The following is a 16,805-nucleotide window of genomic DNA, read 5'->3' as shown; positions in this document are numbered from 1 at the left end:
GTACTGTGAAGTCTGGGTAGTTTCCGCACAGGTCGTTGGAGGTTACACAACGCCTGGCTTCCTTGTCCTCGCCTTCTCTGACACATCAAGGGCGCCATCTAGTGGCCAAATGTGGAAACTGCCGCATAACGTCCCTTTCATTTTCATTATTGTTTTGAAAGCGAGAGTGTCACCATAAAAATCAAATTTCAACAGCAACTAGTCTGAGTGTATTAAGTGATAAAGATGTTAATCCTGCATTCAAAACTTTCAAAACTTTTTCTGCTGTTATGATTTGGAGTTATCACATACTTAAAGAGACTCTGTAACATTAAAAAGATCCCCTGGGGGGTACTCACCTCGGGTGGGGGAAGCCTCCGGATCCTAATGAGGCTTCCCACGCCGTCCTCTGTCCCACGGGGGTCTCGCCGCAGCCCTCCGAACAGCCGGCGACTGTGCCGACTGTCAGTTCAATATTTACCTTTGCTGGCTCCAGCGGGGGCGCTGTGGCGACTTTCTGCACGGAAATAGACGGAAATACCCGATCTCTGTCGGGTCCGCTCTACTGCGCAGGCGCCGGAAACTTGCGCCTGCGCAGTAGAGCAGACCCGACGGTGATCGGGTATTTCCGCCTACTTCGGCGCCGAGAGGCATCAGAGCGCCTGCGCAGGAGCCAGGAAGGTAAATATTGCGTCACGGCTGTACGGAGGGCTACAGCGAGACCCCCGAGGGACGCAGGACGGCGTGGGAAGCCTCATTAGGATCCTGAGGCTTCCCCCACCCTAGGTGAGTAACCCCCAGGGGCCGTTTTGTCGTTACAGTTCCTCTTTAAGGAGCACTGGCCCTTTAGTAGTCAGTGCCAAACAGTTGCATGCTGGGGGTTCTTTTTATCTATAATATATTCCTCCTCTTCCCTTTATTTCCCCTGCCAGCTGCTTATCTGAAAGCTGATCCCCTGCTCACTTGTGTTTACAAGCAAGGCTAAGGTGACTCAGCGATTGGAGTAGAAAAGAAAAAAAAAGTAAAGGGCAGAAATGATATCAGGATTTAGCCTGAACTGTGGGCAAAATACATGGTTCCCACCAGGAACAGAATTCTCTTCATTTACTTTATATAACATTCACTGAAATCAAAACATGGACAGTACAATACATGTGTTATATAAGTTAGATCAAGTATTTATCTACTTATATATGTATTTTTTTCCCCTGGCATAATATGGCTAATCCTACTGATTCAGTGATCGAACTCAACGGGCCAGAGCTGCAGCCACTAGGGCGCGCTCAGTAAGCAGTAGCAGTGTCAGGCTCCCTGCACACTGCAAATCCGTTTTGCGTTTCAGATTCCGTTTCTGATTCCGATTCCAATTTGCAATTCCGATTATCCCTGAATACAATCAACAGAAAAATGGAGGAAAAAACGCAGCATGCAGTAACGATTAAAAATTGAATCGGATGTAAAAAACGATTAAAAATCGGAATCGCATGCAGTGTGCAGGTAGCCTCAGGGAGTCTAGCCCAAGCAAGGCCGGTTCTCTCATGAAGCAAGGTGAAACACTTCTTGCATCTGGTGCAGAGATTTCAGAGGCAGCATATTTGTATTATGGGCTCTCTTCACATTCAGGATTTGGTAATGCTGAAAACAGCTGATTTTACGATCACCTTCCTAAGTTACAATTCACTAAACCTATCTCCGCACAGAAAATCACAGTTCCCGACTTGTGAGGTAAATTACCGACTTGTGCGGCAATTACCTGGGGAAATGTCAATTCACAAAGATTTTGCATGTAATTTACCGGCCAAGTATTTTTCTCCAGCTCACAGCAGCGGATAACTGGCTCTCCCCCATGCTGTCTCTGGCCCAGTGCACACCAAAAACCTCTAGCAGATCTGCAAAAACGCTAGAGGTTTTTGAAGCAGATTTCAGAGCGATTCTAGGCATGTTTAGAGAGGTTTTCTAAACATGCCTAGCGTTTTTTGGAGTGTTTTGTGTAGCAGATTACAAATATTGTTACAGTAAAGTTGTCACTGAACAGCTACTGTAACAAAAATGCCTGGAAAACCGCTCTGATCTAGCGCTTTTCAGAGCGGTTTTCCACTTTCCTATACTTTACACTGAGGCAGAAACGCCTCGGAAATCTAAAAAATGCTGCAGCCCCCGAGTTTGCGTTTGTGGAAAAACCGAGCCGCTGTGGTGTGCACCAGCCCATTCACTTTCATTAGCCAAGCGGTTTTCCCTCTGCAAGCATTTAAAAAAACGCTCCAGAACCGCTCTGGTGTGCACCAGCCCTCTGTGTGGTGGATTTGACAGACAGCTTTTGGGGAGTGCCAGGCAGCCAATAGGGAGAGCTACACAGCCTGCTTCTCACTGTGATTGGGTGCAATGGGGTATTAAGTGGGTCTTTTACTGTATCAAATCAGAGGAAGCTGACAATTCTGTGGGCATCCCTGCATCCCTTTAGATGTGCATATTTGTATTGTGTAGCACACAGAAGAGCTCCCCCTGGTGGCTGCAGCACATCTAAAGTGATGACAGGCTGCATTGGACAGAAAACCTCTGAGTCACACACACACAGCTCCTGCCTGCCTGCTGCCCTGCTAGAAGGCTGGTAAGTGACACTTACCGACCAGGGCTTAGTGAATTGAGGCATGTTTGTTAGGTAAATTAACAAACTTCTGCCTCATGTGGGAAAACTATAGTGAATTTGGGAAAAAAAAGTGTAAAATACCGTAAGAGGTATCTTGCCATCCAAAATGATTTTACCGAACTGCCTATTGTGAATAGAGCCCTAGGTGTTTACACTTACAGAATGCAGTGAGAGTAGGAGTGAGAGGAGAGAGAGGTGAAGAGGTCATCATTGGGGAAAAGCAGCTTGTTGTGCTGTGTGAGGAGTCTGACAGTGAGTGAGGAGGGGGAGGCAGGAGAGCAGCAGTGTTTCATCTGACTTGCACAGCAAAAGGGAGGTGGTGGCACCATAGCTCCTAACTGTCCCTCTTTTGGAGGGACAGTCCCTCTTTGGGACCCGAATCCCTCTGTCTCTCTTTCTCCCTCGTTTGTCCCTCATTCAGAACTTTATGTATAGATCTATGTAAATATATGTAATTTATCTACTGAAAAATCTTGTTTAATTGACTCTAAACTTTATTCTCATGCCTTAAATTGATATATTTCTTTTTTTTTTTTTCAAAATGTTAATATGAAGGAAAATGGACCTGGATAGAAAGGATCAGATAGTTTGAATTAGAAACAACATATTTTTCTAATGAAATCTTTATGGTATTCGTCACTAGGGGCGTGATAAGGGAAGACCAGGGACAAGGTCCTCCAGCACCCAAGGCTGAGACACCAAAATGCGCCCCCCTATCCCTCCCACCTCAGCTGTCACTCACTGATTGCTATTAGACTAAGAGGGCCACAGGGCCCACAACCTCCCCAACACCTTAATATCTAGTTATCTGGCTTGCAGTCACTGCTATGTATCCCCTTTTCTTATTTCTTTCTGCTTTATACACAATTAGGAATGACAGCTGAATGAATTGTGCGCCCCCTCCTACACTGCGCCCTGAGGCTGGAGCCTCTCCAGCCAATGCCTCGGCCCGGCCCTGTGATTAGGGGTGTGGCAGGGGTGTGGCTTAAGTGTCCCTCTTTCTTATCTCAAAAAGTTGGGAGGTATGGGTAACACTGTTGTCCTGACCGAGGAGGAATGGAGAACGGCCGACTGGCTGAGGGTGAGCAGTTTGTTTTGTCACAGACTCACAACCAGCCAGTGTGCTATTGTGTTGAGCTGCAGCATGTCATGTGAGAGCATTAAATTAAGCAGAGTACATTTTCGGCTGCTGTGTGTTCATTTAAAATTGGGGGCACATTCTCGTAAGTTTGCCTCAGGCGGCAAAAATTCTAGAACCTGCCCTGAGCCCAAGATCTCCTACTGAATAGGTGCTGGCTTACTGAACAGGTCGCCTGTATCAGAGGTAGAGCCCTTTACCATTACACTGTCCAGTAGTAACGGTGTTGTGTGCATGCGTCAAGCTGGGAGCACGTCACTGTTTGTGGGGTGGAGCTTTGCCTATTACCATGTTGGTTCACTCTGCCGGTAATATGAACAGGTCAATGGTGCAATCCCCATCAGGTGACATCTAGCGTTCAGGCTCTCTCACTGATTGGATGCAATGGGAGAAAATGGAAGTAAACATCATAGCCATTTAAGGCACTTAGGAAAAAAAATCTGCTTAGAACTCATAATAGGTTGATCTACTGGGGCAAAGGGGTAAACTAGACTGTAGTTCTAATTTACAGCGTAAAATCTACTCCGAGCACCCCCCTGCACCCCCCCCTCCCCCCCTCCCCCACCGCACAAAAAAAATATAGCAGGACAGCATTCAAACTGGTAAACACAGCAGTTTGTTCTTCAGTGGAAAGCTTCTGTCCGCATCCCAAGAGTTGATAACATTATCTTTTTTTTTTACATTCTTTTGTCAGATGCACTTAGTAAACATTAGCAAACTGACGAAACTGAGCTGTACTGAGCTGAGAAGCAGAAAGAGCTGAGAAGTGATCACTAGATAGATTTTAATATATACGGTACATACTGCAGCTATGCCATAAAATGCAATGGCAGCTTTCAGAGCAGATAAACTGTACTTTGGGAATTTATAATTTGTAAACAGACAATATTACTTGTGCACAAAAGCAAATATGATGACTGTATGGGTATTAAAACGTAGAAAAACACATTTTTATTGAATGTTATGTAAGAGTGTTATTCCACTTTAAAGGGAACCTAAATTGAAGAAAAAAGTTTCACTTACCTGGGGCTTCTACCAGCCCCCTTCAGACGCGGGTCAGGGCCACGCAGGCGCAGTGGCCATCGACTGGCCAGTCGGCAAGAACGAAACTAAATGGCAGCGGGGGACTGGAGGATTGGTGGGTGACGGCGCGGGCACAGGGCGAATGAAGGGGGCTTGTAGAAGCCCCAGGTAAGTTAAACTTTTTTTCCCCCAATTCGGTTTAGGTTCCCTTTAAGGAAGGGAGGTTAGATGCACTGTAAGCAGCATGCTGAATATGGCTTCCATACATTGTTTTGATGTCAGACTGGGGTAAACCAGTCGAGTTGCGACTTGCACATTGCAATGCTTTCGGCGTCACCCTTGTCGGCCCACAGATTGGTTTCATGGGAAGAGTGTTTTGTTTAGAGAACCGCCTGGAAGGTTTACACACCGATCTGCGAATGATAATGAAGTGGGAAATTGAAAGGTTGCTTTATGGGACACAATGGGGTTTTTTTGCGGTGAGAAACTTCTGGCTCTTTGCTGAGTACAGGAGCCGAGCATAAGAAAGGGGAGGGCAGAACTGAAACTGCTTCAGCAAAGTTCCACATTGCAGCATGAGGTCAGCGCTGGGAGTATGTTTAGGGGAAATCTAAAGAGTGCTTTGCAGTTTCTAGGAAAGGGATCACGCCGTCCCCTATGTGGCTGAAATTCCCATTTATGTACCATAATCTGAGCTAGGGCCCAGAGCAGGGTCATCCACCAGGCAACGTAGGCAGGTGCCCAGAGGCGTAGGCAAGGTGGGACACATGTCCCCAGGCACAGCACTGTGAGTGGGCTCAGCACGGTGCATGAGAGGCGGCTCGCTGGCTGCCCAAAGTGCCCCTCCTCCTCTCTCTCTCTCTGCAGAGGAGTGCAGAAGCGTTACCAGCAGCAGAAAAAGCGGGGCACATATGGATATCTAATGGGGGCACATCTGCCTATCTGAACGGGGGGAAAGGGGCACATTTGGATATCTAAACAAACATTTGACTCCACCCATGACCACGACCCCATTCTGATGCGTGGTCACTCCCATTTTGTCCAGTGCGGGGGTGGGGGGCTCAAAAACTGTTTTTGTCCCCAGACTGGGGCTTAGTGGGTGTGAAGGAGCCATCTGCCACCTTCCCTGACCTCTCTCCACTTCAGCTTACCAAAAAGGGCACCATTACATCTAATCCATCTCTGCTATGACACCTTTCCCACTAGCGCGTTGGCGGCTGGCTTGCGCGGACGCAGAGATTTTACATTTGTTCGCGTTGTGGAGGGCATGTGCAGAAGCGGATTTTTTCAATACACTTCCACGCAATTCTAACTTTGGCCACAGGAAGTGAGCGCTACAGAACCTCACTGCCTTCTTGGCCTGCAGCCAGAAGGGAGTTTACCACACATTACCGCGATAATCTCCCAAGGTTATTTTTAGCGTTGCCGTGCGATGCTAGTATCACACCGCAACTCTAGTCTACTACCGGTCGCCGTCTTAAACCAGCCTAAAGGTTCATATACGCCCAAGATTAAACTCCGCCTCCACCTAGAGTCTAGTGTATGTACAGCAGCGAGAAGAGGAGAAATCCGCACAACTATCAGCTGAGTGGGTATAGGGCACGTTCACACTATGAGCGTTTCCGTTTTTTTTTATTTAAAGAGAGTCTGAAGCGAGAATAAATCTCGCTTCAGACCTCATAGATAGCAGGGGCATGTGTGCCCCTGCTAAAACGCCGCTATCCCGCGGCTTAACGGGGGTCCCTGATCCCCCAAATCCCCTCCGTGCAGCGGGGGAGCGCTTCCGCATTGGGGCAGGGCTAACCGCCGCAGCCCTGCCTCCCGCGCGTCTATCAGATGCGTACCTCTGCCCGCCCCTTTCAGTCTTCCTTCACTGAGAGGGGCGGGGGAGAGGCGGCGATGCGCGTCTGATAGACGCGCTGAGAGGCAGGGCTGCAGACGTTAGCCCTGCCTCCAGGATGAGCAAAATTTACGACCAATTTGGTTGCTGATTTTGCAGGGGGGGTTTGGGAGTGAAAGGGACCCCCGTTTAGCCGCGGGATAGCGGCGTTTTAGCAGGGGCACACATGTCCCTGCTAACTATGAGCTCTGAAGCGAGAATTATTCTCGCTTCAGAGTCTCTTTAAGTGCTTGTGATTTTTGAAATCCCCCTTAAAAGTGATTATGCAATTATTTCCTATTAGACCTGGTTTCCACTTGGGCGTTTTGTGTCAGATTTTTCTCTCAGAAAATTCACATTGATTTTGCAACCAATGGTAGTGAATGGGGCTGTTTCCATGCAATGCGAATTTTCGTACGCGTTTGTACGCGTAAAAAAAACTGAGGTCCTGTATCATTTTTTTCGGACGAATTTTTGTGTTATTTGCCCGAAAATTTGCATTAGATCCATGGTTACAGGAAGTTGTCAGCAGTCATGACTAAGCTGTTACTAGGCAGATTATGTTATATTTAACTAATGTGCATTTTCGTGTAGGCAAATTCGCATAAAAACTCGTAAAAAAAATTTACATGCAAATTTTCACCAATCAGAAGAATCTTATAAGGTTTTTTTTGCAGCCGAAAATGTCACGCTACAGTGGAAACTTTGGCGTTTCGATCTTATTAAAATCACAAATGCGCTACATGTACCCTTTTTTTTTTTTTTTAGCGTTTTTGCTCAATGGAGGGTATAGGGAAGTCGCAAATAGTTTGAAAAAGCGCTGTGAATTGCGTTTTCCCGAGCACTTTTGCGAATAAATACTTTGTATTTATTATTTTCCGGGTCAAAAAGTCCACTTCCCGACTGACGTGAATAAAGTGAATAAATTAATCGCTCAGCAAAAGTGCTTAGAAAAGCGCATTTCTAAGCGCAAAGCACAGGGAAAAGCACTTTGAAAAGCGCTCTATAAATTGCTCAGCGCTTCAGATACCGCTTGCAATTTATAATGCGAACATAGCCTCAGGCCTGGTACACACCTTCAATTATGATTGGCCAATCACTGACCAATTTTACCACCTTCCTGCAGTATGAGGGTCAATGGATATTGAATACTATGAGCAGATTGTGTAGGTATATTCTACATGGTAAGTGGTAACATTGGCCATTCATCTGCAGATGAAAATTGGATGTGTGTACGGACCTTTAGACTTAACATTGGAGGAAAGGAGACTAGAACGCCCATATATAGCACCTCACTTATATTTCAATATATTAAAGAGGAGCTGTTAGGTATAAGGTCTCAGAGAAGAAAACCACATATATCAGTAGCTAAATATTGGCTCTACTTACATTACATATGCATTTCACTGTCCACGTTTGGATTTCACAGAATTTTTATATAGTATTTGCAGAGAATGATGCTCATGGCAGGTTCCATGTTTGTCTGTCTCCTATGAAGCCAATTGTGATGTCATATCCTCCCTGCTTCCTGATGATTCGACAAAAATAAATCCTAATGGACAACACTACTGTGCAGTGAATATTAATTAGCCATGTGGCTAGGAACAATAGCGGACTGATGCAGTATACTCTAATAGAACATGTGCCCTGTGATTTTTCAGTGCTGTGAGTTAGGCTGCTGTTAGAAGCTGCTGTAACATGAGCCTGTAACTGTGAAAGCAGCCTTAGGGTGTGATAGGGAAATGAAGAGGATGACCCAAGGTAGTGCACTGGGGACTGGGGAGAAGCAGCCCCAGAATGCTTTGCAGTATCTGTTATGCGTCCTGCCGGCCTCCTTAGGAGCTTGGGAATAACAGCCTTGCTGTTCAGCACACATCACAGTAAGGCCCAGTGCACACCAAAACCGCTAGCAGATCGTCAAAACGCTAGCGGTTTTGGGAGCAGAGAGCAGATATTTGGCCGGGTGCACACCAAGCGGATTTTGTATGCGATCCACCAGCCGCATCAGCCAGTGAAAACGCTTGGCTATTGTATTTCAATGTGTGGTGCACACCGGCGGTTTGAGTTTTTTTTAGCAAACCGCAAACGCGCAGCAGGAGGCTTTAGCAAACCTCAAACCGCCGGTGTGCACCATCCCATTGCAATACATTAGCCAAGCATTTTTCCAGGCGGATGCGGCCGGCGGATCGCTCCAAAAACCGCTCGGTGTGCACTGGGCCTAAGAGAGATTTTTAACTTTAGTATTGCCTTTTTGGCTTCCTTCTAAACTGTTTAACACAGGAGAATAGAGGTTTAAATTAGCTTTTGCAGCCTGACAGTTAAAAAAAGGGTAGTAATGTATTACAATCAATCAGCACGGCTGTCTGGTATCATAGCACGTTATGCTTGCCACTTTCATTAATGGTTTCATCAGAGGCTTTTTGATATTTTATAATTATTATGACACATTGGTTATACTGCCAGGGGCGTAGCAATAGGGGGTGCAGCGGTAGCGACCGCATCGGGGCCCTTGGGCCAGAGGGGCCCCAAAGGGCCCTTCCTCAACTACAGTATTAGCTCTCTATTGGTCCTGTGCTCATAATAATCACTTCTATAGATACTTTGAATAGTAGTAATCATTAACAGACTGTTCCCAACCCCCTTCTTGCACCTCTGAAACTGTAGTTGCCATTGGCAGGTTTTGGTGTGCCGTATCAATTGTTATGTATAAAATGCTTGGGGGGCCCCATTGTAAAACTCGCATCGGGGCCCACTGCTCCTTAGCTACGCCACTGTAATACTGCAGTTCTATCACTGCTATCTACTAAAGGTAGCCACTAACAGTACCATTTGCCGAACGATCTTTTACGAAAGATTCTTTGCATGAACAGTGCGCATGTGAAAATAATGGGAATCCCACTGACCTACTTCCTGCCCAGCAGGAAGTAGGTCACTGAGCAGGGGCGGGGCTATGCATGTGACTCTGTTGGCGCACTCTGCAGTGGGGTCATATGTTTGTCATTTTTTGCATTGCAGTGGGATGTGGCAGAAACATGGCATCGCCCCGTAACACAATAAAATAGATGTAAAACTGGCTTAAAGGTTTACTGTAGGCGGGCAAAGGGGAAAATTAGTTGAACTTACCCGGGGCTTCTAATGGTCCCCTGCAGACATCCTGTGCCCGCGCAGCCACTCACGGATGCTCCAGCCCCGCCTCTGGTTCACTTCCGAGATTTACCACTGCACCTGCGTGGAATTCTCTCTCCCGCTTACGTCACATGAGCGTACTGCGCTGACGCAGTAAGGGCAGTGGATTTGCGACTTTAAAGTTACAAATTCCGTAAGTAACCAACGGCGGGGCCCGAAGCATCGGTGAGTGGCTGCACGGGCTCAGAGTGTCTGCGGGGGACCATTAGAAGCCCCGGGTAAGTTCAACTTTTTCCCCTTTGCCCATTACAGTAATAAGAGAGCAAATATAAAAAAAAATACTTAAAATCCTTATTTGTAATCCCCTCTCCCCCCTGCTTGTTTTCTGTCTCTCTAGTATCTGCCACTGGATGGAGAGTTCATCCTATCGTCCAGTGGTGGTTTCATGGCAGCTTCCGCTGAAGACCCCGGATGTGGGGAAGGTGAGAAGAGTGTTCAGTATATATATATTAAACCATGTGTGAAAGGGGTTTAACGTCTGCCTGCTTCTCTTAAAGGGGATCCTAAGTGACATGTGACAAGATGAGATGGACATGTGTATGTACAGTGCCAAGCACACAAATAACTAGGCTGTGTTGCTTTTCTCCATTTATCTATGAACTATTGACCCTTTTTATCTCTTTCCTGTTCTCAGAAGCCATTTTCTGCTAGGAAAGTGTTTTATAGTTGGAATTTCTTATCAGTGAGGGTCACACTGTAGTCACTTCCTGTCTGAGTCAGGACTGAGTCAGTCACTTACATACCTGATATTTAACTCTTTCAGGCAGAAAAAGAAAAAAAAAGGAACACAGCATAGTTATTTGTGTGCTAGGCACTGTACATACACATGTCTATCTCATCATGTCATATGTCACCTTGGGTATCCTTTAAAGGGAAGGTTCAAGCAAAATAAAAAAAATGAGTTTCACTTACCTGGGGCTTCTACCATCTCCATGCAGCCATCCTGCGCCCTCGTAGTCACTCACTGCTGCTCCAGTCCCCCGCTGGCAGCTTCCCGACCTCGGAGGTCGGCGGGACGCATTGCGTACATTTTTATGCATTCCCGCTACTGCAGGAGCATTAACATATATTTTTATGCGTTACTGGTTCAATGCGTACATTTTTACGCATTGAACCAGTAATGCGTAAAAATGTATGTGTTAGTGTTCCTGCACTAGCGGGAATGCGTAAAAATGTATGCAATGCGTCCCGCCGACCTCCGAGGTCGGCAAGCTGCCAGTGGGGGACTGGAGCAGCAGTGAGTGACTACGAGGGCACAGGATGGCTGCTTGGGGCTGGTAGAAGCCCCAGGTAAGTGAAACTCATTTTTTTTATTTTGCTTGGACATTCCCTTTAAGTGCAGCCAATAACTCTTTTCTGCAGCCCAGTATTTTTCCCCCTGCCCCTTTCCTTGATAATTGTGGTAACCAGGACTTATAGAGCTGTGTTTTCTTGACATTTGCTTTATCAAGTAGGTATCACTTACCACAGGGTAAATTGCTGCAAATGGGAATGTCACTATTAGTACACACATAACTCAGTGTACTTAGTGTTGCCAGTGACTCGCGTATAAGTCCACCCCTATGCTTTTATTTAGTGAGTCGGACCTAAATTTCTAGACTTATAGTCGAGTATATACAGTAAATATAACTGACGGTCTCCTGTGTTGCTCCCTCCCTCTCCCCCCATCCAGGCGCAGTCATAAATTTCCGTGACACCGATAACTACCAATGGTTGGATCCAGCACACTGGCAGGCTGCGGTTTCCACTGACGATCTTGAAAATGGCATACTCCTGTTTTCCGTGGATGCAGAGCGTGTTCCGTGTCGGTACGATGATGTCATTTTCTCCCCCGAAACATCATTCCAGGTTCAAGTCCAGGAGGCGGGGTCTGACATCCCCCTGAGCAGCCTCTCTGTGCTCGGAAAGGTACAGTAATTCTATGCAGGAAACAAACATTGACTTTTAACTTTGGCTGACTGCCAGGTTTATCAATGCGGCAATCTGGAGAAAGGATGTTATTTATCTTAAAAGGAGAACAATCGTAACCATTTTTAAAACTTAAAACACAAACATAGACAATGTACAGTTGCTGTCACTAACATAGGGAATTCTCAGTATTACCTTCTTTACAAAAGAAATCCAAACCACTGTTTGGCTACAACTGCAACTTATAAATAAAGACACAACTGAGAATCCCCCATGAGCAGACGGACTAGTACAAATCTTGACAGATCTGTCAGATTTTCATTGCCTACTGTAAGTGACAGCAACATAAGATAAAAGTCATTTTAGTGCATTTTACTTGCGGTAAAATGTACATTTCATGTGTATGTATGTTAAATTTTAAAGTCTTTCCCGATAGTTGTCCTTTAAGAAGATAATAGCATTTTTCCGGTAAGCGGTTGGTACCCCCCCTTTGTAAATGAGCCCCTCACTATATATTTGCCAATGTGTATCTATCGCAATAGATCGTCAGTGAGACATGCAATTTGCATTATATCTGCATGCAAGCCAGAGTTATGTGCGTCTACAGTAATTGGCTTTCTCTTGCATTTACAACAGGTGGATACATGTAGTTAACATTGACCAGCTGTAGAGGGCGCTCAGATATTACATTAAGCAGCTTGTCTCCCTCTGAAACTTTTCTGGATACACGGACAGCTGTATTACAGGTGTTGCTTTTTGGATTTGTAGAATCAATAACCTGCAATTACCTATAGAATGGTAGTAGCTATACATCAGGCAATGATGGGCAGATTTGACCAAGAGACAGATCTCTCTCTGATGGAATCTGATCGGCGACAGAGCTGTCAGCTGCCCATACACTGCAGACTGATTCCAGATCGAATTCATCATGAAATCTCTCAGAAATCAGCCTAGTCTGCCACGTCTGCCGCCACGCCGCTGTCCCCCCAGTGTGTAAATGTGCATATATACATTACCTGTCCTGTGTCGTAGCGCCCATCTGTCTCTGCCACGTCTGCCGCCACGCCGCTGTCCCCCCCAGTGTGTAAATGTGCATTTATACATTACCTGTCCTGTGTCGCAGCGCCCATCTGTCTCTGCCACGTCTGCCGCCACGCCGCTGTCCCCCCAGTGTGTAAATGTGCATTTATACATTACCTGTCCTGTGTCGTAGCGCCCATCTGTCTCTGCCACGTCTGCCGCCACGCCGCTGTCCCCCCCAGTGTGTAAATGTGCATTTATACATTACCTGTCCTGTGTCGCAGCGCCCATCTGTCTCTGCCACGTCTGCCGCCACGCCGCTGTCCCCCCAGTGTGTAAATGTGCATTTATACATTACCTGTCCTGTGTCGCAGCGCCCATCTGTCTCTGCCACGTCTGCCGCCACGCCGCTGTCCCCCCAGTGTGTAAATGTGCATTTATACATTACCTGTCCTGTGTCGCAGCGCCCATCCGTCTCTGCCACGTCTGCCGCCACGCCGCTGTCCCCCCAGTGTGTAAATGTGCATTTATACATTACCTGTCCTGTGTCGCAGCGCCCATCCGTCTCTGCCACGTCTGCCGCCACGCCGCTGTCCCCCCAGTGTGTAAATGTGCATTTATACATTACCTGTCCTGTGTCGCAGCGCCCATCTGTCTCTGCCACGTCTGCCGCCACGCCGCTGTCCCCCCAGTGTGTAAATGTGCATTTATACATTACCTGTCCTGTGTCGCAGCGCCCATCCGTCTGTGCCACGTCTGCCGCCACGCCGCTGTCCCCCCAGGGTGTAAATGTGCATTTATACATTACCTGTCCTGTGTCGCAGCGGCCATCCGTCTTCCAAATCTGCTGCTCTTCTTTAGCCCGATACACGGCGCCGGCGTGGTCTGTGTGTGACATCACACACCTGCAGATGGCGTGTATGTGGGCTATTGAAAGAGCGGCGGATCTGGAAGACGGATGGGACCGGTAATGTATAAATGTACACATACATACACAATTATACACTGGGGGGAAATGACGCTGGGGTTTCGTCATGTTTGTTGCTCTTTCTGATACCGCTCGCTGTTACCACCCTGCACCCGATCGACCATGATGACCGGACATCTCGCAGCATGGCCAAAAATCGTTTGCTCCGTCAATCAGACATGCACTTGGCAGCACCGATTTTCATTGAATAATCGAATTGGATGGTCGATCAGCCATCAAGTCGCCTGATGTATGCCGCCTTAAATGAGAGGTACATGGAGGCTGCCATATTTATTTCCTTTTAATGAATACTAGTTGCCTGGCTGTCCTGCTGATCCTCTGCCTCTAGTACTTTCAGCCATAGCCCCCGAACAAGCATACAGTAGATCAGGTGTTTCTGACATTATTGGGCAGCACGGTGGTGTAGTGGTTAGCGTTCTCGCCTTGCAGCGCTGGGTTCCCAGTTCGAATCCCAGTCAGGTCAACATCTGCAAGGAGTTTGTATGTTCTCCCCGTGCCTGTGTGGGTTTCCTCCGGGCACTCCGTTTTCCTCCCACATCCCAACAACATACAGATAAGTTAATTGGATTCCCCCTAAATTGGCCCTAAACTATGATACCTATACTACCCGATACATACATAGACATGTGACTATGGGAGGGACTAGATTGTGAGCTCCTCCGATGGACAGTTAGTAACAAGACAATATACTCTGTACAGCGCAGCGTAATATGTTGGCGCTATATAAATACTTAAAATAAATAATCTGACAATATTAGCTGCATGCTTGTTTCTGGTGTGATTCAGAACCTACTGCAGACAAATAGATCAGCAGCATTGCCTGGCAACTGGTATTGTTTGAAAGGAAATAAATATGGCAGCCTCCGTATCACTATCACCATAGTTGTCCTTTAAAAGAGAACCAGAGATGAAGCACCCTCTTGTATTTTACCTTATAAATCAGTGGGAACATGATAGTAAACACCTAATCTGCTCTGTGTTTCATTGTTCTCTGGTTAATCTGACTGTTATCACCTCTGATAAGAATCCCCGACTGAGCACTCAGTCTAGCTTTGCTATGGAAAGATTATAGCTGAGTCTGTCTTCTCTGGTGTCTTTTCAAGCCCAAGCCTGCCCCCTTGTGGCTCTGCTATAATGACTCAGCTATAATTATTCCCTGCAAAGCCAGACTGAATGCTCAGTCTGGGATTCTTATCACAGCTGATAACAGACACTTTTAGCAGTGAGGATGAAACAGAGAGCATGGTAAGTGTTTTCTCTAATGTTCTTACTGATATATATGGTAAAATACACAAGGGTGCTTAGTCTCTGGTTCCCTTTAAGTGCCAGCATCAGCTGTTCCGGCAGTAATAGGAGAGCTGAGAGAAAATACATGTGATTGCTTCATTGTAACATAGAATAAATACAGGATTGAGGGCGTCCAATGAATTCAGACCACAACAATTCATCAATAGAAGTGGAACTTTACATTTTCACAAGTTTCCTCCGGACACACAAGTTTCCTCCCTTATCTGAAAAGCATAGTGACAGAATCATTGCCCTCCCCAGTCTGACTGTAGGCTGTATGAGAGCAGGGCAGGATTTCTGGAGAGGTCACCAAGGCCCAGGCCTTGGGCGGCAGCAGGCCAAGGGGCGGATGGACATGGAAGAGGGATTGCCATATATGGAAGAAGAAGCTGCAGATGGAATACAGAGGTTACCAATAAGGAGCAACACATGGAAATAGGGAGCTGCTGGCCAAGGGACCTGTATAGGACTGAAGGCGGCTGCTACACATTAAGGTTAGCCATGGAAGAGGGGGCTGCACAGTGCACAAGGAATAGGAGGGGGTGCTGCACATGGAAGGGACGCCGCAAGAAAGTTGGCATAGGGGCGGGAAAAGTATAGCTCCGCCTTGTATGAGAGACCTCAGATAGCGATCTCCTCTGAAGGACAGTAGATGATGTGGATTATTCTGCATGTTCTGAATTCTTGCGGTAATCGTCGGCTCTGTATAAACACATAATTATACTCATAATAAAGTACTTAGTATCTGTTGCCCAGATTGGTGACATTGAGTTTCCTTTTAACGAAATTCCTCTGTGTTGTGAATGGCTGCCCGGTCCCGTGCCAAGCCTGCTGGATCCTCTCCATTTCATTATCCCGTCTGCTGGAGGTGAATGATGTCACCGCGCTACCTGCGCGGTCTTGTCTGGCCGGTGACTCACGATAACAAGCCTCTCAGGTTTCTGGGAGTCGCCCATTCAAGCCGGATTTAATGAAGTATCTCCTTTCTCCAGCTGATACAATAACAGATTCTTCTTGTTATGTTCCAGCTGGTTAACCCTCTCCCTCCCAAAGGCGGAGGTTGCTGGACCGGGAGCGGCAACCGCCTTTCATTTTCTGGAAACGCAGCTTAGGGAGTAAATGAGATGGATGGAAAGGTGGGACAAGTCTGGGCAAGGCCGGTTTAAGTGATACGGGCCCCCATCAAATTCAGCCCCTGAGCCAACTGCCGACATCAAACCGCCCCCCCCCCCCCCCCCCCCCGCCCTGGGTGGTCTCCCCCGACTGCTTCATGGGGCCCTTGCCTGATGTGTGGCTGCATTGTAATACTCACCTGTCCCAGCGCACTTCTCCATCCATGCTTTGTCTTCAGCCCCACTGCCTGCCTCTTCTCCATGTTGGACTAACCATGCTGCAGAAGAGACTGTACAAATACTCTATTGAAAGTGTAACGAATTCCAAAACTAAACAAGACAAGTCCTGAAATCAGCCATGGTCACACTTGATGGACCTGCCGACTAGCTGAATCCAGTGAGGATTACTTTATTATTGATTTGATAGTATCTCTGTATTCTCTATCTTTCTCTGTGTTTTGTTCGTAGAAATTCACCAACCAGGCTGAATTTGCCGCGTATTTGGCGACGAGCACGGGGCGGCTGCAGTTTCCGGGCAAATTCCAGCCACAAGTCACCAACACAAGATGTCAAGACAAGACTGGCTGCCTGTGCGGCAATGAGGGGGTGAGGAGTCCGTCTGTTCAGTTCAGAAGCCA

At 46.9% G+C, this 16,805-nt stretch overlaps 1 protein-coding gene across 3 annotated transcripts in view; it reads left to right on the top strand.

Annotated features, from left to right (window-relative positions):
* The window catches only part of AMN (amnion associated transmembrane protein), a 106,984-nt gene that overhangs the window by 67,537 nt on the left and 22,642 nt on the right, over positions 1 to 16,805 (top strand). For all 3 annotated transcript variants that reach the window (XM_068252285.1, XM_068252284.1, XM_068252286.1), the window contains 3 exons: positions 10,190 to 10,274; positions 11,525 to 11,760; positions 16,636 to 16,773. In XM_068252285.1, the coding sequence (XP_068108386.1) occupies positions 10,190 to 10,274; positions 11,525 to 11,760; positions 16,636 to 16,773 (459 nt within the window). The remainder of the gene's footprint in view (positions 1 to 10,189; positions 10,275 to 11,524; positions 11,761 to 16,635; positions 16,774 to 16,805) is intronic.

Source organism: Hyperolius riggenbachi, chromosome 9 (assembly GCF_040937935.1).
Source record: "Hyperolius riggenbachi isolate aHypRig1 chromosome 9, aHypRig1.pri, whole genome shotgun sequence".
Lineage (NCBI taxonomy): Eukaryota > Metazoa > Chordata > Amphibia > Anura > Hyperoliidae > Hyperolius > Hyperolius riggenbachi.
The sequence above is the reverse complement of the archived record's forward strand: the minus strand, read 5'-3'. Positions and strand labels throughout refer to the sequence as shown.